This window comes from Peromyscus eremicus, chromosome 1, assembly GCF_949786415.1.
Source record: "Peromyscus eremicus chromosome 1, PerEre_H2_v1, whole genome shotgun sequence".
Classification (NCBI taxonomy): Eukaryota; Metazoa; Chordata; class Mammalia; order Rodentia; family Cricetidae; genus Peromyscus; species Peromyscus eremicus.
The window spans coordinates 111,279,427-111,304,664 of NC_081416.1; the positions used below are offsets into that span (position 1 = coordinate 111,279,427).

The following is a 25,238-nucleotide window of genomic DNA, read 5'->3' on the forward strand; positions in this document are numbered from 1 at the left end:
GAATTAGGGTAAGACTATGAGCACTCAAAGTTCACCCTAGCAACATACTTCCTCCAGAAAAGCCATACACCCCAAAGTTCCCTAAACCACACAACCACCTGGGAACCAAGTACCCAAGTGCTGGAACCTATGGGGGACATTTCTCATTTCAACCACCACAATAAATCAAAATTTCAAACAAATAAAAGCCAAAGTGGCATATATAGCTTCAGTCAATATCCCTTCTTTGCTGAGATGCATGTTAGATCCAAATTCTCCAGGAAATGTGGTGATATTTTATTTGGGCTCTAATAAATAAAGCTTGCCTGGGGATCAGAGGACAAAGCCAGCCACCATACTAAATGTAGAGGTCAGGCAATGGTAGCAAATGCCTTTAATCCTAGCATTTGGGAGGCAGAGATTCATCTGGATCCCTGTAAATTCAAGGCCACACTGGGAACAGAGCCAGGCATGGTGGCACATGCCTTTAATCCCAGCACTAGTTAGCCACAGAGGTCTGGAGGTCTGTACAAACAGACAGGAAGTAATAGAGCTTGGCAGAAAGAGGAAGTGGTGTAGCTGGGCGGAGAGAGGAAGTAAGATGGCAGGACACAGAAAGGTATATAAGGCATGAGTATATATGAAGTAGCTCTCTTGGGCTGAGGATTTCCTAGTGGAAAGAACTTGTGGCTGGCTTGTTCTATTCCTCTAATCTTTCAGCTTTCACTCCTGGTGTATTTTGTTAATAAGAATATTTAGGATTCGTGTTACAATGAAATATTTCCTAGAGCAAATTGATGATGGGGCATGCTGTTTGTATCTCCAGATGAAACCTGGTATATTTGATTGGTCAGTATGGATCTGTGCTGGATTTCTGCACAAACATCAGAAAGAGTGGGCCATCCTCCTGGAGTTTCCCAGACATCCATATTAAGTGTTGCCCAGAGTACCTCACCCACTAATGTGAAAGACTGGTACACTTCCCTGAGTAGATATCAGCACCCAAGGCTCTGACGTGGCAGGCCCTATTTACCTATACTCTTATCTTACTAATGCTTGGATTGCTTGTGTCAGCATCATTAGCCTTGGCTTGAATAAGTTTGCTCTCCTAAGCTTGAGTTTAGGTTGGCTCCCATGAGGTTCTCTGGGCCTCACACTGTTAATGGGAAGATGAGGGTTTGGTGTTCTAGTGACACCATGGTGCGGCATTGTCTCTCTAAGCACCCCCCTCCCAGCTGAGCAGCTTGATTGGAAAGTTTCTCTTGGGATCTGTTCCTTCCTTACTCCAGCACTGTAGGCGGTAATGAAGCATGACTGACAGTGGGTGCATCCTCACCCAGCAGCCTCTCTATGGGTCTTTCAGGTCTTTTGCTTTCACATCTACAGATTTTCCATTGCTTTCTTTTTGGCGCAAGCCCAATTCTCTCTTTCCCCTCCTGCTTTCTTCAGCGTTCTGGGTTTGACTGTGAATTCCCTTATAAAGTTACCATTCAATATTTCTATATTTTATCTAGTCTCTTACAGTACGAAAATTACTGTGATCGTCTGTCGCCATTCCACACTCTTCACCTCTTTTTGGAGTCACAGATGTGTTCCTTCAGATTTATCAGAGCATAGGAAAGTGCTGCCTGTCCATACTGGGCCACCTTCCTTCTCCCTATGACATTCTCATTGTTTTAGGACATAACTGGGCACAGCAGGATAAGCCAGCCTTTGAGTACTGTCCCAGCATGTCAGGTCAGTGGGCTGGCGGCTGAGGAGCTCTGCTACTCCTCACTTAAGTCTAATGGGATATTGATTTTCCCCCAATCTCAGCAGGCTCTTGCAAGAAATCAATATCTCACTTGCAGTGAAGCAGACAGAGATGAAATGGAAGGCCTTGGGATGATAAGGCTGTCACCAACAAATCAAGAATGCTTCAAAGACGGCAAACAAGACACCATCAGAGAAGGCAAAGCGCCACAAAACAGGGGCCAAACAAAGTCAATACAGAAAACAATGAAGTAGCATGAGGAGGGAGAAGGCAAACAGGTCTTAACAAGGAAGCCCTCCTGAAACAGGAAAACCTTTGCCAGGTTTAGAAAGAGGAGAGAGACATTGGTTCTGACAGAGGAGGCACAGCTTTTGTCCATTTTTTTTTATTATTATTTTAAGTAGGAAGCTGGCAAGGAGAGCATGTTGGTGAATCAACTGTCACGAATTTCAGTCCCAGCTTGGATACTAACTGGATGACTGGAAGTAAAGTCTACTTACTCATCTACTGCTACATTTTACTCCCCACATGATAAAATTAGGACAAAATACTATTTTTCAATTGCAATAATTGGTATATATTAACAAGGATTGGAGTGAGAAAGCAATCAGCAAGTAAACAAGAACATGTACACATTTCAGTTAGGCATGGCAGGACAAGGAAATGTGCCCATTTATTTTCTTTACCAATATTCTGCAAAAATCACCTGAGAGTAATACAATACATTAAATAGCATCTTAATGATTAAAATAAGAAAAATGTGCATTTATGAGATCTTGACATAGTTTTAGAAACTTGGAAGTAATGGAAAATTGGTAATGGGTTGGTTAGCATGTAGATAGCATAGTCTGAAGTTCGTGTAGAGGGAGATGCAAATGAGAGAAACTTCATGTTCACAGAATCCAACCATCCTTAAAATTACATGTTAAGGTAGCTAAAGTCAGAGGGACAAACTGAAAGAATGTAGCACTCCATTCCTTCTGCATTCTACTACCTAAAATACCAGCAACATTGGCAACATCTAGAGTCTGTATCAAATATACCCATATCCTCCAAGCAGCCTAATAATAAAAGAATAGAATGTTTAATCAAAATGAATACAATAAAATAAAGATTAAAAAGTATCGAAATTATGTGGAAAAATGAAAAGTTCACAGACTTAAATGAAGTTACACTAAATCAGAAAAATCAAAAGGAAAGAACAACAAAATAGTAGAAAACTACCAAAGGAATATTTTTTTTTTAGACTATAAATGTCTGTGTTAAAAGGACTCAGAGTCCAGGAAGATAAATGAGCAACAGCCATAGACAGCAATAATGTGTGAAATTACAGATTACCAGGCTTAAGTATATGACCCCAAAACCTGACAGACAATGGAAAATATCTTCAACATAAACTTGTAAGCATCAGAAGGTAGGAGCCCTCTACAGAGCAACACAGAGTATTATCCAACAGTGGAGCAAGGCTTTCCAGCAACAAAGGGAAATAGTTTTAAATCTAAAATTTGATACCCATCCAGAGAACTAAAATTGAGTGAAGCTGAGAAAACTCATACTTGAAGCTATCAGAATCTGAAATGTCCATGCAGCTTTCCCTAAACAATCTCAGAAGCCTGTGTTCCAATAAAATAGAGCTGTAGCACAGGGCACCAGGGAGCGGGTGAGTCATACAGTGGAAGAGCAAAGGCGACCCCATTGAGGGGAAGAGCGAAGTTCCAGAATTCCAAGTTGTATGATGAGTCTTCAGGGCAATCAAAACAAACAGGAAGTGGGAAATAGAGGAGCCTGGGATGGAGCCTACTAGAACAAAGCTATCTCAACAGAATAATCAGTATGAGGGAGAATTTTTGAAAACACTGAAGAATAAAGTTTCACTGAGGATAATCCTTAATTACAAACTACTTATGGAAATAAAGTTGTCATGTTTAATTATATCAGATAGAGTTATTACTTATGATTGAACTAAAAGCAGTGGCAGAACCACTGGAGAGATTTGGGGTCATTGAAGTGGAAACAGACATGGACAGGAAGTCACCTAATACAGCAAACAACATGTATATTTGTCTATGTACCACAGACTAAGACAAAATAATAGGAAACTTCTATTTATATTTTTGGAAATGAGGAAAATAACATGGAATATGAGGTTTGGATAAAGAGAGCTGCATTCTAATTCAGACTCTGCCACAAGCTAAACAGATGATCCCAGGCAAATAAGTTACCTTCTCCAGCATCTGCTTGTGCTTCATAAAGGTTGGTGAGAAGCTGGTAGAATGAATAACTGAATAACTTAGGAGAAAGTCCCTTTAAAAGAAAACATGCATGTTTATAAAGTTCCATTAATATTAGAATTCTCTGTGGCCTTGTAGTGACAATTTTCTAAGGACTTGTAAAGTTAGATAACTCTGGAGTAGCAGCAACATGCTCTTGCGTAGACACTTGACATTGAGATGAGAAGTTTGAGTGCCTTCAACAGTTCCTGGGTCCCTAATGTAGTTCCTAAGGCTCCACTCTACACCCATGAAAAAGGAGTTATCCTGAGTTCCCCTTGAGTCTTTCCTTAGTACCTCCTTATGCTCAGTGACCCTGAACAAACAGAAAGCAAGGTGCTTCGCCAAGATGTGGGTAGCAGTTTTACTAGCAAATTCTCTCACAGTTCTTACTGAGAGGACTTTTTTTTTTAAACCAAACTTCACACTGTACCAGAGTTGTTTTGTGGGCTTTCTCCTAGGGGACCGGGGGCTCTTTGATTAAGAGAAACTGACCTTAGTTTTCAGTGTCTCAGCACTTAGCAAAGGGCCCACCTGCAAACACAGCAGACATTCACAGAATACTTTGGGAATGAATGAATGAATGGATGAACATTAATACAATGATGTTAATTAGTTTCCAAATCAAAGTCACTAAAGCAGAATTTTCCACACACAAAAAATGCATTTTTCTACAGTTATTTCTAAAAATTAGACCAAAGCACCTACAATTTCAATAAGCCCCTTAGATGTCCCTGATGAGAAAGCATCTTCAAAACTCATTCACTGTCAGTGGGCAGATCATTGGCCTAGATCTGAAGATGAGACCTGATATGTTCAATAAACATCATTGAAAAACTTTCCTGGGGCTCTAGGGGTGGCTTAGCATGCTTATTACTCTTGTAGAGGGCCTGAATTCTGTTCTTAGCATGCACATTGCAGCTCACAACCACCTTTATCTCCAGTTCTGGGAGATTTGATGTCCACTTTTGGCCTCCTCAGACTCCTATATACATGAAATTCATAGAAACTCAGTTAAGCAAGCACACATACATATAAATGAGTGAACAAACATTTTAAAGAAATTTTATAAGTTTTCTTAGAATTCTGTTCTTTATTAGTAAAAACAGACAAATATGATAGCCATTTTGTATGCCACAAATGACAGTACCAGAAAGACATGAGAGGACCATGCAAAAGAAAATCAGTGAGGAGAAAATGTAGAATACCCTGGGGGATCAGATCCACGGACTAATGTCAGGTTCTTATTGGACTCTAGGTAGCATTATCAGAGTTTGCAATCCCAGTTTAGGACAGAGGGCGTTGAGGGAGGAGGAGGCCTCCTTCACCTTCTTTCTCCCCTCTGGTCCCATTCCCCATCCACACAGCAGGGTACAGTAGCAATCTGCTTCCTGTGCTAAGTATCTGGAGAGCTTTCTAGATGAAAGGACTTACATACTGTAGAGTCCTTCTGGAAAACACAGAAGTAATTCAATTTTTCTTCTCTGCAGAGTTCTCTAAAGATAGAAATTGTCCATAAATGGCAGGGAGAGAATAATACAGTAGACAAATTTTCTGGAAGTGGCCTTGAAAGGCACAGCAGTAAAGAATGCTATTCTATTCAGTAGCTTCTGACAAAGCGATCACCTTCTCTGTAATAGACATTGCATTGGGTGACAAACAGGGACACTCACAGATGAGGGTAGGGCCCAAGCTATAGAAGAAATGATTACTACATAAAGTCTGAAGTGAAGGAAGAGATAATCTGTGGTCAGTAATCTTGTATATCAAGCTGAGTCCTGAATGAAGAGAACTAGGTTCATAAAGGTAGGAAGTAGATTCTTCCAAGCAGAAGGGTACAAAGACCTAGAGAAGACTTCATGCCATGCAGCATAATTATGGAAGGAGATGAAGTAAAAATAAATAAATAAATAAATAAACAGCAAAGCTCTGGGGAAGCAGGTAAGAAGCTCTCTATGGGAGTTTTTGATGCTCAGGAGAGAAGATCCTAAAGGATGAGTAAGAGGCTATAGTAAAGATTAGTTTAGCTAACTCTATGTGAAGTTAGCTAACATCTAAAAAAGATGGTGGTATTTGTAGAAATGCACCACAGTCTAGACACATCAGTTTTGCAGTCTCTGGGTGGTAAGAAGGCACAGATCTATAAAGAGATGGAAATCTAAAGAGTGGAAAGAATTAACGCCTAGAGGTAGATATCCAAACAGAAACAAGAATCCATATTCAAATTCTGGTTGTATTTAATCATCTCTTGAATGAGGGTGATGACAATGTGGTCTACTGGTAGAGACTAGAGTCCAAAATTTAGTTATAACTTACACCTGGTTGCACACAAGCAGTATTTTCATCCCTAACACCCCAGAGCTTTGTGAGATGTTCTTATTACCTACAGTTTTATGAAGAAGGGTTTTTGTGTTTCCTATGAAGCTTGAGCTAGGTGGAGCCTTGGTAGGATCTTTAATCTTTGCAATTCCAAAAAGAAGTGCATAGCTCTTTTTTTCTTAAAAAAAAAAAACTATTGAAATAAGTATGATGTAGAGTTGGGAAATGATTAAAGGAGAGTGCAAAATGAAATTTTGAGTGTCTAGGGAGATAGATCAGTGGATAAAACACTTGCCTTGAAAGCATGAGGAATGGAGTTCAGATCCCCAAAACCCACATAAAAGCTTGGCGGGTATAATGAGCCCCTTGCAATACTAGCACTTGAGTGACAGAAACAGAGGATCCTCTAGGCAAGTTGATTAGTGAGACTAGCTGGAGTCAGAGAGAGACCATGACTCAATAAATAAGGTGGGAAGTGATTGTAAAAAAGACACTTGACAGTGATTCTGGGCCTCCACATGCATGTGCACACATGCATATGCACTCCCTCACACTTGTGCAGCCACACCCTTGTGAACACACATATACACATGCACATAACATACATGCAAACAAAACAAAAAAGAATCCACTTCTTACAGATCCTGTTAACTCCAGCCTTCCTCTAGATAAGCTCATTAGTATGTAACTTTTGTTCCCTTTCCCACAGTGAATTCATTCCTACAAGAACCATCCCTAAACCCATAAAATATATCTCTCAGGAGAAGGATGGAGACAGTGGGACCATCTACCAAGGTATCTGGCAAAGTTCTTTGAGTTTTCATTAAAGGAGCTCCCCCATTCTCTCCTCTCCAATTCTGATACTCAGTCCTCCCTGCAAATCACACTCTTGCACTCTGAATGTGTTTCAAAGAAGACTTAAGAAATTCAAGGCACTAAGGGAGCAACTACAGAGAATTCCATGATTTGATTGACAGGATTTTCAGAAAATCCTTTGGAATCCAGGTGCAGTGACTGCATGGAGGTGTGTTATGTATGTCTTATGTATGGCATTTGAAAATTTCATACTTGAATATAACATTTTTGGTCAAGTTCATTCCCTATTCCTACCACTCTAATCCCTCATCTATGACCCACATCTGCCCTATTCTCTCCAAATTCCAAGTGTTCATTAAAAAAAAAAATGCTAAAAGCACTGTTTTAGTTAAGGTCTATGTCGCTGTAAAGAGACACCATGACCATGGCAACTCTTATAAAGGAAAAACACTTAATTGGGGTGTCTTACATTTTCATAGGTTCAGTCCATTATCATCATGGTGCAACATGGTGGCATGCAGGCAGACATGGTGCTGGAGAGAGAGCTGAGAGTATCACATCTTGACTTACAGGCAATAGGAAGTGGTCTGGCTCACTGGGGGTGGCTTGAGCATATATGAGAACTCAAAGCACACCTCCACAGTGCCACCTAGTCCAAAAAGACCACACCTCCTGATAGTGCCACTCCCTTTGGTGGCCAATTTCTTTCAAACCTCCACAAACACTGAGTCTACTTAGTGCTATCTGTACATGCATGGGGTGTAAGGCCGTCAACTGGGGCACAGTTAGCCACTCAAGGGTCGAATCGCTGAAGAAAACTGACACTTCTTTTCCCAGAAGCCATTAATTGCCAATAGATTCTCAACCGGAAGTAAGACTTTATGCCCACTTTCCCTCTCCATGCTGAGATTTGGTCTGGCTCGATCCTCACATAGGTCTTGTACATGCTGATACAACCTGAATCCATATGTCCAACTGCTTTATGTGTTCAGAAAACATTATTTTGCTGTAGTTATCCACTATCTCTATCTTTTAAAGTCTTTCTGTTCCATCTTCTGCAATGACTCTGAGTCACAAGAGGAAGAGAAGTAATAGAGATGTCCCAATTAGGGCTGAGTACTCCAAATTCTCTGCATATTGATCAGTTGTATAAATTGTCACCCACTGCAAGAAGTTTTTTTAAAATGTATTTTTTTTATTGAAAATAGATGCTTCTCTCATATAATACATCCTGACCACAGTTTCCCCTTCCTCTATTTTTCCCAGTTAACCCTCACATCCTCTCTGTCCCAGATCCACCAACCCCATTTTCTCTTCAGAAAACAGCAAGCCTCCAAGAGACAACAGTCAAACAGGACAAAATAAAGTACAATAAGATGAGGCAAAGGGCCCTCATATTGAGGCTGGACAAGGGAACCCAATAGGAGGAAAAGTCTCAAGAGCAGGCAAAGGAGTTAGAGATATGCCTGCTCCCACTGGTAAGATTCCCACAAAAACACTAAGCTAATAGCCATAATGTGTATGCAGAGGACTTGATGCAGACCCAAGAAAGCCCACCTTGCCACCCTGCTTAGTTGATTCTCTGGGCCATGCTCTCCTGGTGTCCCTTTGACTCCTATAATCTTTCCTCTCCCTCTTTCCAGGGGTTACCCATTCTCCTAGGGAAGGGACATGATGGAGACCTCCAATTTAGACTCTCTTTCCCCATAATGTCTGGATTTATTTATTTATTTATTTATTTATTTATTTATTTATTTATTTATTTATTTATTTGAACTAGGGACTGAACCCAGAGACCTGTATTTGTTAGGTAAGTGCTTTGACACTGAGGTAAATCTCCAGCCTAATTCATAATTTGATGGCATTATTAGGAGGTAGTAGAAGTTCTCAAAGTTGGGGTATACTTAGGTTAAGTAGGTCATGAGGGGTGTACCCTAAAAGAGTACTTCTTGTCCATGTTTCCCCTTCTTCTTAGCCTCACTCTCTCTTTCCTAGTCCTCCCTTTTTTCTCTTTTTTTCTTTTTCCCCTGATCTTACCCAGTCTATCCTTGCTCCTGTCTTTTTCTGATTCACATGATGTTGCCCTCACCTCAGTCAAAAAACCATGGATTGAAACCTCTGAAACAGTGGACTGAGAAATCTATGTAGACCTCTCTTTCTTCTGAGGTATTTCTGTCGGGCATTTTGTCACAGTGAAAGAAAGGCCTATTTTCATTGCATGTGTCCTCTCATTAGACCCTAATCTTCTGGAAAACAGGCTCAGACTTTACTATCTGCAAGTGTCAGTTGCTCAGTAAGTAGTTATTATAGACGGCCACAATAGGGGAAAGCTACAAGGTAGCACAATGTGCTGTTTGGGTGATTAAGATGGGCTGTTGAGACACCTGCATTGAAATCTCACCTTTCTTACATGCTAAGCATGAGTACTGTGACTAGTCATTTACACTTTCTACTTTAAACTTTAATGTCCTCATCTGTAAAACAGAAAGCTAACAGCAGCTTATTTACAAACTTGTTTGAAGGAAATCAATAGCACAGTATTTTATGTAAACCCATAATACTTTGATAAGAGAAGCTGTTTTTATAATAAAACATCCAAGGCAAACTTTACAAAGGGACAGATGTTGAACAGTTCAGGGTTTGCAGTCTACAATGCCTCTGTGTAACTTAGATGTGCAGGTTACAAGGCCTCTGTAGTTGAAGCAGTACAGGAGCCATTAGGAACCTGTAAACCAGGAGCACAGCTCTGCTCTAATAGAAGCTTAGGTTAATACAGAAGAGGCTTGTATGTTGCCCATGGGTCAAAGTTTACTGACACTTGCTAAGTTGTCTGAATATTAATCATTAATAAATGGACCTTATTGGAGATTATTGATATAGGCAGTAAATAAATAAAAAACAATCCCTGTTCAGGGTGAGTTTCAGCATATGGCATATAGTTGGAAGTTTTTCTGTGTCCCGCCTGGCCCGTGGTCGGGACAAATCTCTCACCCACAGTCCCGCAGCTTTTTATAAAATAATCACAGAAAAGCTTAATGTAACTGCTTGGCCATTTACTCAAGCTTATTATTCACTAGCTCTTCCATTTAAATTAACCCATAATTCTTATCTATGTTTAGCATGTGGCTTGGTACCTTTTTTCCATTCTGTCTTCACATCTTGCTTTCTCTGTGCCTGTTTGGCCAATCCTGACTCAGCCTTCCTCTTCCCAGAATTCTCCTTGTCTGCTTATCCTGCCTATCTTCCTGCCTGGCTACTGGCCAATCAGCGTTTTATTTATCAACCAGTCAGAGCAACACACGTTCACAGCATACAGAACGATACTCCACAGCAATGGTACCTAAACTAGGCTCCCCTGAACATGTCTCAAGATGAGATACTATAGTTTTCTAAATGTGAAAAAGTAAAGGTTGGAAGTCTGAGTTATAAAATCGAGAAATATGAAGGACAGAGTGACAGGTACAATACTGTGCCTTCTAATCACCAAACCATGGTTATATTTGCTTATAGTCTTTTTCTACTATCCTGAAATGGGATGCCAACCTATCTAGTGAACTATAAGCACATAGCCAGAGTATATTTAGAGAACTAATTAGGTAAAAACGAAAGTGTTATTATTAATTTATACTGATCTGTAAGCAGATGGGTAGCTTGAGTTTGTGACTAGGGCATAAGCCACTCTCAAACTCAGGAAAAGATTTCCATTTCTCAAGTAAGGAATTAAGACTCTCTCAGAAATAATTATTCAGATGATGGTAATACAGACTGGTAGTCATTATGAAACCAATCACGACTATTAAACACACCCATAATCTCCTTTAAATTATACCTTCTAACTTCAATTTGACTTTAGATTTCAAATGGGTCTCATTCTTTTATGTTCCCAAGTTCTAACAGCTCCAACCAGAAGAACTAAAAATGCAGGGTAAAATGTATGACCAGGTTAAAAGCCATGGCCAGAGAAGTCAGTTAGCTGCATCCTCTAACTTCATTGAAATCCATGGGAGCTGAGTGTGTAAACTGATGTATTTTCCTTAGGACTTTGTTAAAAAAAAATGTTTCTTTCAACACACTATGTGCTTAGGGTATACCATTCATAACACAGATCCTGAAAGAGGTCACCTGATACAAATTGTGCTCATCAATGAATACACAAGGGACTATCAAGGTTTCTTTTTTTCACATTTTGACATTTGAAAACTAGAAAGAATCAGAGATGGCTTATTACTTGATTTAATAGAAAAAGATTTTTAAAATAATGTGTTATGCTCAACTCATTAAAAAGGAAATTAGAGTAACTATTTACCCATACCCAAGTTCAATTATCTATGCAATTCCAGTTTGTATAAATGCAAGTTTTATAACTGTTTATTTTCTACATGCCTGTAAAATAAATGATGTGTGAGACTACCCTTGAAAAAGCTTCCAGAAAACTCGCCAGTCTTAACTGCTTTCTATGCCAGATTCCGAATAGCTTAAAAATAATAAAAGAGCTCACTAAATTTAATGAAACACACAGAAAACTTTCCCTTTACAACAACAACAACATAATACTAGGCTATCATTCCCACTGCTCTGTTTAACATGGGGCAAAACACTTAGGAACTGCCACTCGATACAGTTGTCTAATAGAAGAAACAGGAAAAAAAAACCTGCTGCGTGTTATGACACAGCATCGGACTACAGACCACACCTTAATTTTTAAAATGCACTATAATTAGATATAAAGAAATGTGTATTAAAATAAAGAAATAAAATAACTAGGCAACTTTAAGGTGGTCACTTATGCCTCAATTTTTATTTCTTTTGAATGATAATAATGCCTACCCCATGAAGTCTTACAAACAATTGAGTGGGTTCTTACACAAAAATCTTTGTACAAAGTAACATCAAGGGTTGGAGAGATGGCTCAGTGGCTAGAGGTGCTTCCTGTCCTACTTCCAGAAGAAGCAACTGAGGAAAATATGAAGAAGTGGGATGGTTTCGTGGGTAGTGGTGCTTGCTGTCAAGTCTGACAACCTTCCATTCCTGGAACCCACATGGTGGAAGGAAAGACCTGCTCCTTTGCAAAGGTTATTCTTGGACATGTGTCAACACACACACACCAAAACAGATAAAAGTAATAAAACTATTATAAATAGCATATTAAAGTGTGCTTGTCAAGACTATGCAAAGCTTAGAGTTCAGTTCAATTTGTATCACCTCATGAAATCTGTGGGCACATGCTTGGAATCCCAGGGCTTAGAATGTGGTGGCAGAAAGATCAACACTATAAAGTCAGCCTTGGCTACACAGTGAGTTTGAGGCCAGCCTAGGATGTGCAAGACTTGTCTCAAAAGTGAAAGAAAAGAAAGAAAGAAAGAAAGAAAGAAAGAAAGAAAGAAAGAAAGAAAGAAACAAACAAACAAACAAACAAACAAACAAACAAAGAAAAAAGGAAGGAAGGAAGGAAAGCAAAACAAAACAAAACAAAACAAAAGATTTATAGATTTTTTTTGCATAGGTGAGCTAAAAAAAATCCCTAAAGATAATAAATATGTTTAGCACTTACTAAAATTCCAAAAACCGCTGCAGTGTAAAATGTCCACTCTTCTACTACAATAAGTCACACCATCTCAGAAGGTGTATAGTCAAGCACATTCATTCTCTGAGCAGAAGGCATCCACAGGCATATTTACTTTTAAGCCAAATTTGGGAGATTTAATTTAAAATAGTTGCTTCCCAATGTACCTATTGATCCTAGAGCACTCTTGGAGATGTGGGTCTAGAGAGTCACTATACACAGAATAGAAATAGTTGAGGAAATTTGTTGGAAATGGGGCTTGAGCTAAAGGAAAACAAGAATGAAGACACTGTAGGTTTTCCTCTGTGGATTTGACTCATCTCAGTACTACACAGGTACAACATGCTTCATTATTTCCGGCTACACTGTCGGCACATAATGTCCTACTTGTGAACACAACTGCACCTGAAGCACTACACTTGAAGAGCAATAGGAAGTGAGTGGCAGGTGGGGGTGGGGGGGTCGGGGGGCGGGGGACTAAGATACAGGAGGACTTCTCTCACCAGACTGCAGCTCTGTGTGCCTCAGAGCCAAACACAGAAAGTAAAAACCAGACTAGCTGCTGGGCTATGGTAACAATCAGTAGGAGTGTGTGTGTGTGTGTGTGTGTGTGTGTGTGTGTGTGTGTCTGTGTGTGCCTGTGTGTGTGTCTGTGTGTATATGATACAGTGGAATCAGATTTAATGCATCTGAGAAATCCAAATACATTTTCACAATGATTACAACAGCTTCAGAAGGTGGAGAGAAAGCAAATCCCAAAGCTGTAAGAGGGAAGACTCAGATAAAAGGCACCAGTAATGCACCAGGTGAACCTGTTAGCAGGTAGTAGGGTTCAGTCAACACTTGAGATGAGCCCAGATGGCAGGACCCCAAACTTTTAGTATGAAAGCACATTAAGAAGATTATCTATGACCACAGGAAAGCATAAAACATTCATTGTTAGAGTAAATTCAAAGAGTAAGGTAGACTGGGCGCCTGAGCAATGTACACATATAAGTGTAGGAAATTTTAATAATTATTTTAAAATAGCAAGCATAAACCAGGAATGTTTGGGGGAAACTGAGACATTTGAGCAAACAATCACATGCTACCTAGAGAATCCACAGGGAGCATTCATTCAGGCAGGCTGCACAGAAAATCTGATTTAGTAAAGATCATTTTTCTTTCCTTTGAATTTAGTATAAAAAGAGATAATCTAAAGATTAGATGTACCACAATAAAGATATATATTGTTTTCATCTTAAAATTTGTTAGTCAGCCAGGGGCTACCATATTGTTCCAGCAATAATAACAGGTACAAAGGCTCTCACACAAAGTTGCTACAGAAAATGGAAGGCTAAGACAGGAAGTCCTACTCAGCGATGGAGTCAGCAGCAGGGCAGACAGTGGTTTCAATCACAAGCTCTAGTTTCATTTAAGAAAGGGCAAGGCTGCTGCTGCTGCTTTCCACAGGATCTCTAACAGGAAGTGTCCATGAGGGTAAGCCAGAGCGTGTGGCTTTGGCTCATTAGTAGTTTTGGAGATGTAAAAGGAGAAGAATGGAAATCAGATGTTCATCGCCAGCTGATTATGATGTCATGCAAGAGATCTTTAACTGTTTAAAGATCTCCTTTATAAAAACGCTTTCTACTCGACATGTCCCCTGACCCCAAATGCAATCAAAGAAGGAACTGTTTGCTGTTCCCAAATGCTGCCATCTCAGGAACCAACAGCAGTCTAACCTGAGGCTCAGCTTCATAAAGGGTGCAATGCTGTACTCAAAAGTGAGCAGACCTTTATCTCAGATCTGTGAGCAGCTTGGCACTTCACTATGCCCATGATGCATATTATTTCAGAGGTTCCTAATACTGCTGGGGAAAGTTAGCCCAGTGTCAGCCAGCCGTTTGCTTGAGGACACTCAGAAGGGCAACTCCAACTGCATTGCTTACAGAGAAGAGGGAAGTACAATGTGGATTCGTGGTTCACCACAAGGTCTTGTACTCTTGTCAACATGTTGCTGTGAAATTCCATGCCCTGCTCTCCCACACTTGTCCACAGCCTCTCTTCAGACTTAACACTAGTGGGAACTTGAAGGATTAGAAACGCAGTACTTAAGTGGGAGGGTCAGCCAGACCTTAAGTTAATGAGCATAGTATTCTCAAACATATACGGTTTGGCACTGCAGTGAATGAACCAAGAACGTCAGAGTGAAGTGAGGAAAACAAAGTGAAGGAAGTTCTTAGGCCCCAAAGTAATTCCAACCCTCCCCATAGCTCATAGCCTCCTCTCTTTCTTCTTATTAGTTGTCAATCACTATTCAGCACACTATAGATTTTACTTATGCTGTGCTATGGCTCTCTATGAAGACAAAATTGTGTCTGTTTTTACAAACTTTTGCAGTTTCACTCACAGAACTCGTAACTGGTAAGTAAGAAATACTTGATGGTTTTTAATGCAATGAAAGAGTAATAAAAGACCACTTCTCCATAGAAATCATTTGGTCCAGTTTACCCATAGCTATGAAAAGTAATCCAGAACCCTATGTCTCCTTATGCCTAGCTGAAGAGTTTAAAAAAGAAAGAAAAAGAAAGAAAGGAAGGAAGGAAAGAAGGAAGGAAGGAAAGAAAGAAGGAAGGACGAAAGGAAAATGCAGAAGATATGAAGGTAGAGTGTGTGACTTGGGAAAAAGAGCGAGTGAATTAGCTTATATTTTGAAATAAAAAAGAAAATCCAGGCTAACATCCAGGGCAAGACTGTAGTTGTGAAACTTCTGTAAGTTAATTAAGAACCAAGGGAAGAATAATAAGAAACGGGCAACTAAGGACTAAAAGAACTGGAGACGTGCTCTAGAACAGGAGAGCCTTTTTAAAAAGACAACACTGGGAACCGGGGACAATGACCTCTACACACAGGAAAGCTCCGAGGCAGCACATAGGTGGGCCAAGTAATAAGAGTGTCCTGGAAATCACTATAACAGACACTGTTTCAGGTAGGATCCCATCAGAGACCACCAATTCCCTTCCCCTTTTTCTCATTTTGTGAGTTAAGGGGCAACTTAATCCTGCTGGGTTTACACTTCAGGGATACTCTCAAACAAACTTTTTCTTTTCTATCCCTGTAGCCACTGATCTTGAGCAAGGTCATTTTCCCATAGGAATCCAGGTTAGGTTGAAATCAAAGTAAACCTGTTTAATGAAACGTATTATTCTCCCTATTTTAACATATATAGCTATATTTAAGATATACAATAATTATTATATTTATAGTCAGTGTACTATGTAATAGAGCACCCCCCAACCCACTTTAAATGATAGCTATTGAAGAAATTTCACACACAATTTTCTGGGGACATGTACAAATGTCTATAATGAAAACTACATATGAACTCCATAAGTAGAGACAATACCTGTCTTATGCACACCTGAATCCCAAACAAGTATCAAATGCTTGGGCTTCACAAATATCTAAATATTTTACACTAACAAAAGTAGAACAGCCATGACAAAAAGTATACAGATTGAAATCCTAATAATCTAAAAGATATATTTAAATTCACACAGAAAACTATAACAAGCTAAGGTGATGAATATGCTAAGTGTCCTACATTGACTATTATTCAATGAATAAATGAGTCAAGGCAGTACAGTGCGTGTCATAAACTTGTGTTATATTATATGCCAATTAAAAGTAAAATGAATGAAATAAATTTATGTTCAAAGATACTTTCTTTTAAGATTGAGATTTAAAATATAAACCAAAAAGGGAGCTGAGAGTGAGCATAGAAAAGAAAACTTGTACTAACAAATCAGAGATCAGCGAAAGGCCCAATTTTAAGTGTAATGCCTTTTTGTACCACAAAGGATCTTGTCTTGCAGCCTTGCATAGGCTCCCACTTCCTGGTACTTCCCAGTCTCCCAGGAGAATCAGAAGTACCAAGCTATGCTATGTACTCCACACTTTCTTACCCTATCATTTTAGTATTCCCAATATGGTGGTCCTATATTATTGTCATTACTTCATTCATATGACAAAGTGTAACTCCTGACATGCAGGTGAATGGATTTAACAGTCACAGTGTGAATTTAAGAATAAGACGATGACACAGAATGTCACATCCATTTCTTTCATTTCCTATGAAATTGTAGGATCTTATAAAGACTAAGCACAAGAACGCTTGTGAAACACACCTGGTATATAGTGAGCTCACAAGAGTTGTGCACAGTACAAGAATGCTTGTGAAACACACCAGTGTATAGCTATCTCACAAAAGTTGTGGACGTTTATAAACTATTACCAGTGTGGCCATGTACAAGTGGTTTTCCTTCCTTAGTCATAATCATTTTAAATAATAGGTAATAATTTCATTCCCACCCACTCATTACCTTGCTATGAGACAGAGCATAAAGCAATTTGCAAACTATATCATTGGGCAGAAATATCACAGTAATCTATGATAATGATAATGGTTATGTGCCAGGTTCTTTGTGAATCTTAGTCTATTAGACTTATTGTTTAATGTGGCCTTACCTTGGCTGAAGTTTCAAACCATCCTACGAAACCATGCTCCTTGCAGAACTGGTCCATCTTGAGTCCATTGTTCACAAGCACATCCTTCCCCTGGTCACATTTGTTGGCCAATAAAACCACTGACACTGGCTTACCATTAGGGAGAGTTAACTTTGAGTCCAAATCATTTTTCCACTTTGCCACTGCTTCAAATGTGGCTGGCCTGGTGACATCGAAGACAATAAATGCTCCCATCGCTTCTCGGTAATAGACTCTTGTCATGTTTCCAAATCTTTCTTGACCTATCACCAAAAAGAAACAGAATTCAGAGAGTTTTTAAAATTGGAATCATAATTACACACTACACTAGAGACTCATGGGGCCTTCAAAATGAGAAGATGATGCAATAGAGAGTTCTATCGCTAATTTGGAGTGGATAAATATATAGTTATGTAGCTGCGTTATTTAATCTTTACAGCCAGAAGGGAATCTTTCATTAAAAAAAAAATGGGGTTTTGTATACTGGGTCTGTGAGATGGCTCAGCAGTTAAAAGCTCTTGCTGCTTAGCCCTAGGCATGCATTCAGTCCCCAGACCCTACATGTGAAATGGAGAAGACAAACTTCTCCTACAGCTTATCCTCTGACCTCCACCAGTGTGTTATAGTATGTGTGCGTGTGTATTTGTATGTGTGTGTTTGTGTGTTCAAACACATGCGTACAAAATAAGTAAATAACTGTGAAAATTATGAAATATTTATTGAGAAAGTATTGTGTAGTGTGTAATATTCTAGAGCTCTGCTTATATAGTATCTTGATAGGTGTATGTGATTATTTACATTAAATTTATTACTACTGAATAAAATTCGAAATTCAGTCTACGAGTCACAGTAGTTAGCTACATTTCAAATATTTAGTAACTACATGAAGTCTTCTTTGAAGTTCAGGATAAGATGACAGATTAGAAGCTGTGTCTGAGCCAGTTGCTGGTGGCTCACACCTTTAATCCCAGCACTCTAGGGAAGCATAGGCAGGCATATCTTTATGAGCTTGAGGCCAGCCTTGTCACAAAGCAGTTCCAGGACAGCCAGAGCTGTTACACAGATAAACCCTGTCTCAAAGCAACAACAACAACAACAAAAACAAAAACAAAAAACACACAAAAAACAAACAAACAAAAAACAAAACAAGAAGCTGTGTCTGTGAGATTGGATGAAAAAAAAAGTTACTATAAAAAGCAATAGATCCTTTTCCTATAAGAGAAAGAGCTATGGAAAACAGAAATATACTTTGGTTGATTTTTGCCCACAAAGCAGCCAACACTCCAGCCAAGCCACACTGTCTGTATGTACCCTGGCAAATTCAACTGTAGCTACCTGGGAAGAGGGTTCACAGGCAACCAACAATGTAAGAGGTAGAGAGAGACAGTCCAGATTTCAGAAACTAGAGGGTGGACATACAATTCAGGGAAAGGTGGCCCGAGTACAGCCAGCTGGGGAGGTGGAGGAAGTGTGGCAGAGGTGTGTAAAGCTGAGAGGAGCCCAGCACTCTCACACCCACTCCTGCTCTCTGCCTGAATGAACTAAAGCTCAAAGGACCTTGGGAGTGGAACTTAGTGCAGTGTCCTGATGGGTGCAACAAAGCTTCAAGCAGAACAGGCTGAAGAGAGCATCAGGAGTGTGAACCTGAAGTTGAAACTTCTCAAGAGGCCTCAACCTACACTCCTGCCACTGCCTAGATAAGCTAGAAAACTTGGTACGGTATTCAGATAGCCTCCATAAAAGGTAAGCAAGGGGCAGGTCTCCCAAACTCCTTCACAATCTCAATCACAGAAAGTTCTGACAAAAAGAATGATCTTCAAAACACCAGAGACAAAGTTGTAATGTGGCAGCAGATATCACAGACTGCAAATTCTGGCAGAAAGTGGACTTCAGCTATACATTTTTTTCTCACTTGCAAGGACAAACTGACGTAACTTGTTTGAATTATTGACACTATAAATCTCCCCTACCCACCTATGAAGACTGGTTTAAAAGACAATACAGCCGGGCGGTGGTGGCGCACGCCTTTAATCCCAGCACTCGGGAGGCAGAGCTGGGCGGATCTCTGTGAGTTTGAGGCCAGCCTGGGCTACCAAGTGAGTTCCAGGAAAGGCACAAAGCTACACAGAGAAACCCTGTCTAGAAAAACCAAAAAAAAAAAAAAAAAAAGGACAATACAAAGTGAAGAAAAAACCATATCTTCCCAAGTAACACTCATAACGCCTTCTTCTATTTCACTGAAAAGCTATTATCATCATCATCATCATCATTATTTACACTTTTATAAATTAATTGTTTTGTTATTATGTTTTAACTTGGATCTCAGGGTTTTTTTTAAAGCTTTTATAACTGTCCTTCCTTTCTCTATACCTACTCTAAAATATTTTCTCTGGTAATTCTCACAATTTTATTTCATATAATTTCCTTCTTATTATTCTATCTTTCCCTCTTCCACATCCTCTCTTCACCTCACTCATAAATATTGATACCCTTACCTCTAAAGGCGTTACAAAATATAGTCCTTTAACAAGTACCCTAGAAGCCCTATTTCTAAACTCTGTCAGAACTTAAGCAAGAGAACAAATTATCTTCTTCCGAACATTAAGATTGAGATTACTATTAAATCTGAGGCTGTGGTTGGTTCCCCCTCTAAACAACATTCTAGAACATAAACCTAAGTAAAGACAGCTCACCAGGGAATGAACATAAAAAATAAAAATAAAAAACAATAGAAAAAATAGGAAAAAATAGAAGCTGAGAATACCTCTAATTTAACAGAAGTGTGAAGTACAAATGTATGAAACAATCCACTCTGACATTTCCACAAGCTCCCAACTCTTCAATACTAGAAACCAAAGATAATGAGATTCAAAAAATGCTAGAGAAAGAGCTCAGAGTCCTATGTTTAAAAAAAAAAAAAGATCAGAGACTGCAACGAAAGCTCAAAAAAGCATATGAATGAAGTAAGGAAATCGGAACCTGGACAACAAAGATACTAAAGTAGATAAAACAGTAACTTGGAGAAGAAATTCAAATATCAAGTACTTGGAGAACAATTTCAGAAAGGGTATTGAAACTCCAAAAAGAGAATCAAACAGAAATTTTAGAAATTAAAGAACAAAATCAATCAAATAAAGAACAGTGAGAAGTATGTTCAACAGAGAATCCCAAGCAGAAGATTCTATTCAGGAACAAAGGACAGAGCTGGGAAAATAACAAATTCACTTATGTAAAGATGAAATTAATGAACATAATCAAAACTCCCAAGAACTATTGTATGTGTTCAAGATACAGAATCTAAGAATCCATGAGGTACAAAATGGATCTGGTAAAGCCTAGTGGAATAGAAAATATATTAAATTATAAGAGAAATTTTCCCATACCTAGAGAGATATTTAAACATAAGAGGCATTTAGAACCTTCAAATAGATATGACTAGAGAAGAATCCACCACAATATACCTGTTGAAATGTCAAAGTTACCAAAAAACAAAACCCAAAAGAACATTGAAAGCTGAAAGTTAAACATGTCAACTCATTACATGGACAAATATATCAGAATAACATCAGCTCTCATATTAGCAACCTTCAAACCCAGTGTGAAGCTTTATCACTTCAGAATTGCTATTCTAATATTATTCTGATATGTTCATTGAGGCTTATAGATTTTGAGCCTTACTAATCTCATTGCATACTGTGTTTTACTTGCAAGTGCTTTACAATATAGTTTGAATTATTAAAAAGAAAAGCCATGTAAGCATGAAATGCTATGTTTTAAGCCCCCAAAGTAAAAAAAAAAATTGCTATTCACAAGAAAGTCATCTCTTAAAATTGACAGACAATTAAAAACCATTTCAAGATAAGAACAAATTAAGTTACTTAAGACAATCAGGCCAATAGCGCAAACGAGGTTAAAAAGGGAAACTACACAGTGAAAGAAGAAGCAGATTCATCAGTGAGCACACAGGAAATAATACAATTTGTTTTGGGAATAGATAAAAGATGGAGAATTGGTCAGGGATCAATCATGTACAACACAGTAAAGCAGAAAACCCCAAAATGAACAGAAGGGAGGAAGAACCAACAGCCAAAGAAAAGCATGAGAATATCAAATCCCTCTCAGCAACAACCTGAAATGCAAACAGACTCAACTCATCAATCGAAAAGATATAGACCAACTGATAGATTAAAAACAACATTCAGCTAAAATCAATAATAAAGTCCATTACTTTATATACTCTTTTTTTTTTTTTTTTTTTTTTTTTTTTTTGGTTTTTCGAGACAGGATTTCTCTATGTAGCTTTGCACCTTTCCTGGATCTCGCTCTGTAGACCAGGCTGGCCTCAAACTCACAAAGATAGGCCTGGCTCTGCCTCCCGAGTGCTGGGATTAAAGGCATGCGCCACCACCGCCCGGCTTTATGTATTCATTTTTTTTTTAAATTTATTAAAGAGAGCAAATTTTTTAAATAACCACTATATTTAGTGGCTGCTACATTATATGATGACAATACAGAATATTTGAATCAACACAGGTCATTGTACTGAGCTACGGTGCTCTGAATACTTGACATGCAATGATGTTAAAAATCTCTGTTCTTGGGAGTTTATATTTTAGTGGAAAGACAGATGAACAATTAAAGTATGTAGTATTATAAGGAAACATCCAAAATCAATTTCCATCAAAGGTAATAAAACTAGTTAGTATACTCTATATGTTTACTGCTCATCAAAAATATAATTTATACAAATGACCATGAAAGTATAATTATTATCTTCACTGTTTAGTTTCTTATCATTATTCATGTTATGGAGATTAGGATCAAATCTATATTAGGAGTGTTAGGTAAGCAACTCTACCACAGGGCTATGTTCCCAACCATTATCCATAGTTTAAAATGAGAAAATTGAGAATTGGAACGTCTGTGTAGTTTGCTCAATTAAAACAGATGGTGAGTTTGCAAAGTCAGAATTCAAACCTCAGCTGCCTGATTCCAAAGCCATGTTATCCACCAACATCAAGTACTTTCAGCTTCTAAACCACACTCTTGAGCTAACTTGACTCCAGATTTATGTTCCAGAAACAGCCAACTCAATCCAATTTTACAGATACTTGCTGGGGATCTTTAGAATCTGTGCCAGTCTGTGTCTTCACAATATAACAGTGAACCAAACAGTCTCTCCATTAAGGAGTCTGCAACCCATTAGACAAAGAAATAAGCCTGGTATTGAAGAAAATCATTTTCTTTTAAAGAATAGATTGGTTTGGGAATTAGTTGCAGTTGGCCAGAATCAGTTTTGCTCTGAAAATCTTCCTAATGAGTACTGGCAAGTTTCTTATGCTTTCTCAATTAAGCCCTCCTCATCTGGAAAGTGTCTCTAAGACTTTGAAGACCAGTTTTGTGCAGATGGAATGCATTAACATAGACTAAGCACCCAACAGTCAAAATTTCTTTCCAAAACATAATAGAAATATGATATAGGTCCTATAAACAGTGTTCTGGATCAGAATTTAAGGCAAAACACTATTATAGGTACTTCAGCAGAGACAAAAAGTGAGAAAAATCCTATTACCTTTAATTATGTCCACTAGTGATTTCTGTAGGCAGAGACTAACGATGGATGGATTTTTATTTTATAAGCCCCAAACCTTTATTTACAATGGATCATAAAATTATATAAACCAGAACAAAAATAGGTATGCATCAGTTTTCTTAGATAGAATAAAATATTGAAATACAATGTATTTAGGAAAATGAATGTCAACACAACCTCAAAAATACTTTAGGTAAATTTAGAACACAAGAATTTGTGCTGGTGAATTTTAATTCGAAGTAATGAATGTTTTGTAGATTGTTTTCACACTAGTATTAAAGAAAGGATGCTTTCCTAAGCACGTTATGGGAACCGATAGAACTCGACGGCTCTTGCCTTAGTATCTGAGCAACTGCTCATGAATGTGTGCTGGAAAACAGCATTTCATCAGGATCTGCACTTGACAATCTGATAGTTCTTACATCAGTTGCACCACAAAGAAATCTGAAGCTGTTTTCATAGTCATTCAGTCAATGAAGGAGAAGGGTAAAACATTTTTCATATGACACACAACCCTCGGATGAACTTCCCTTTTTCCCAAATGACCTCTCTTTTTTTTTTCTTTTTTAATGCATGATACAAATAATGATCTCCTTTGATACTGTTCGGGGTGGGGTATGACATTTCAGAACAAAAGGGAAAAAAGCCTTCTGTGATCATTCAGAACTCTGAGGGCCTCTAGGCTTGTTAAGGATGTCTTATGATCTCTCTAGAGATCTAACCAGATGAAGGGCAGTCATGGGTTATTCAACAATCTGCTTGTCCAGGGGTTTGCAAAATACATGGCTCCCAAGAATGAAGATTTTAAACTTCAACATATGGACGAGGATCATATTCATACTATGCAAAAAGCAACATATGGTATCTTATCCTGACTGGTATTTTAAAAGGACAATGAGTGTAAGAAAGTGTGTGAGTGAATGGATCAGAAACAAGTAGAAGGCGACATTTCTAGACAGAAAAGATCTTTGTATGTGGAGGTCACTGGGCCAACCCACTGGGAAAGTTTGTATTTTTGACATTCCAAGAAGGGGTCACAGGCAGACCGGAGCAGTTCTGGCTCTCACATCTTATCCTTCCTCTGTCAGCTGACAGCCCTCTCTGCTACTTCTTGTTAAACGTGAGAATCATGTGAGCCTCCGCGAGTGCCTACTTGTAGGTAGAACAGAAGCTTGTCCCATCTATCCTAAGCAAATTTACTTTAAAACAAAACAAAGACTATAATTCAAAACCCATCTCTGTGTAACACTACGCACTCAACACACATTTACTGGACAGCTACTTAACTCTGTGCCACTAATACGTAGGGCTTCTGGACACGAGAAGTTTCTTAAACAAGGAGAGTCATACTTGGCTTTTCTGCTGAAAGCCTACTTCACCAGGTGGAACACTTTCCGTATACCCTCTGAACACACACACTCCATCGTAATATGGATATGGCTCATGATTCTGCTCCATGCTTTGAGGGATGTGAAATTGTAAACACGTTTCTTTAAGGAGTCAAAAGACACGAGCCTTAATTTTATCACTAGTGGTCTTAAACCAAGATAATTTTAAACAAATGTTTCTCTCTGAATCTAGATAGGGCTGATCGTTAAGGTCCCCCAGCTGCTCTCTTTTCTAAGATTTAGTCAAACCTTGGCTCTGTTTTCTAACAGCCTGAAATGGTTTCCTTGGTGTCACAAGCTCAGGTAAAAATATACACAAATGTCACAACCATAATGTGTATTTAATGGTATTTTTACTTAATAATGAGTGTTCTTGTTTGTTTTCTGTTGCTGTGATAAAATACTAACCAAATCAACCAGATGAAAAGGGTTTATTTCGTTTTAGATTCATCTTCAAAGGAAGTCAAGGAAGTGAGTCAAGGCAGGAATCTGGAATCAGTAACTGAAGCAGAGATCACTGAGAAATGCTGCTTACCAGCTTGCTTTAAGGCTCGGAATCTGCTAGCATTTTTAAAGTCGGGGCCTACTTGCCTGCAGATCAGGCAGTACTGCCCACAGTAGGCTAGGCCCTCCTACATCAATTTACAATTGAAGTTCCCTCTTCCCAGGTGGCTCTAGGCTTCTTTCAAGTTGACTGTAACAATTAGTACCCTAGATGTTCTCACTAGGAACAACCAAGCAGTGAGTCTCCTAAACAGGCATAAAACCTATACAGAAGTATAGAAGGTTATAATCTACAAAGCATTCATTACTTCATATTGAATTTTACCATTACATCATCTTGTTTTCAAAATTTATCTAAAGTATTTTTTGAGGTTATGCTGACATGCATTTTCCCTAAATACATTGCATTTTCAGTATTTTATTCTTCCTAAGAAAAGTGATGTGTACCTACTTTTGTGATTCAATGTAAATAAAGGTTTGGGCTCATAAAATAAAAATACACCCTTTATTAGTCCCTGCCTCCAGCAAC

General features: G+C 38.6%; 1 protein-coding gene across 1 annotated transcript in view; it reads right to left on the minus strand.

Moving 5' to 3' along the window:
• Positions 1–25,238, minus strand: part of Rab38 (RAB38, member RAS oncogene family) — a 59,002-nt gene that overhangs the window by 18,407 nt on the left and 15,357 nt on the right. Inside the window, exon 2 of the mRNA XM_059253222.1 lies at positions 17,207–17,487. Within this exon, the coding sequence (XP_059109205.1) occupies positions 17,207–17,487 (281 nt within the window). The remainder of the gene's footprint in view (positions 1–17,206; positions 17,488–25,238) is intronic.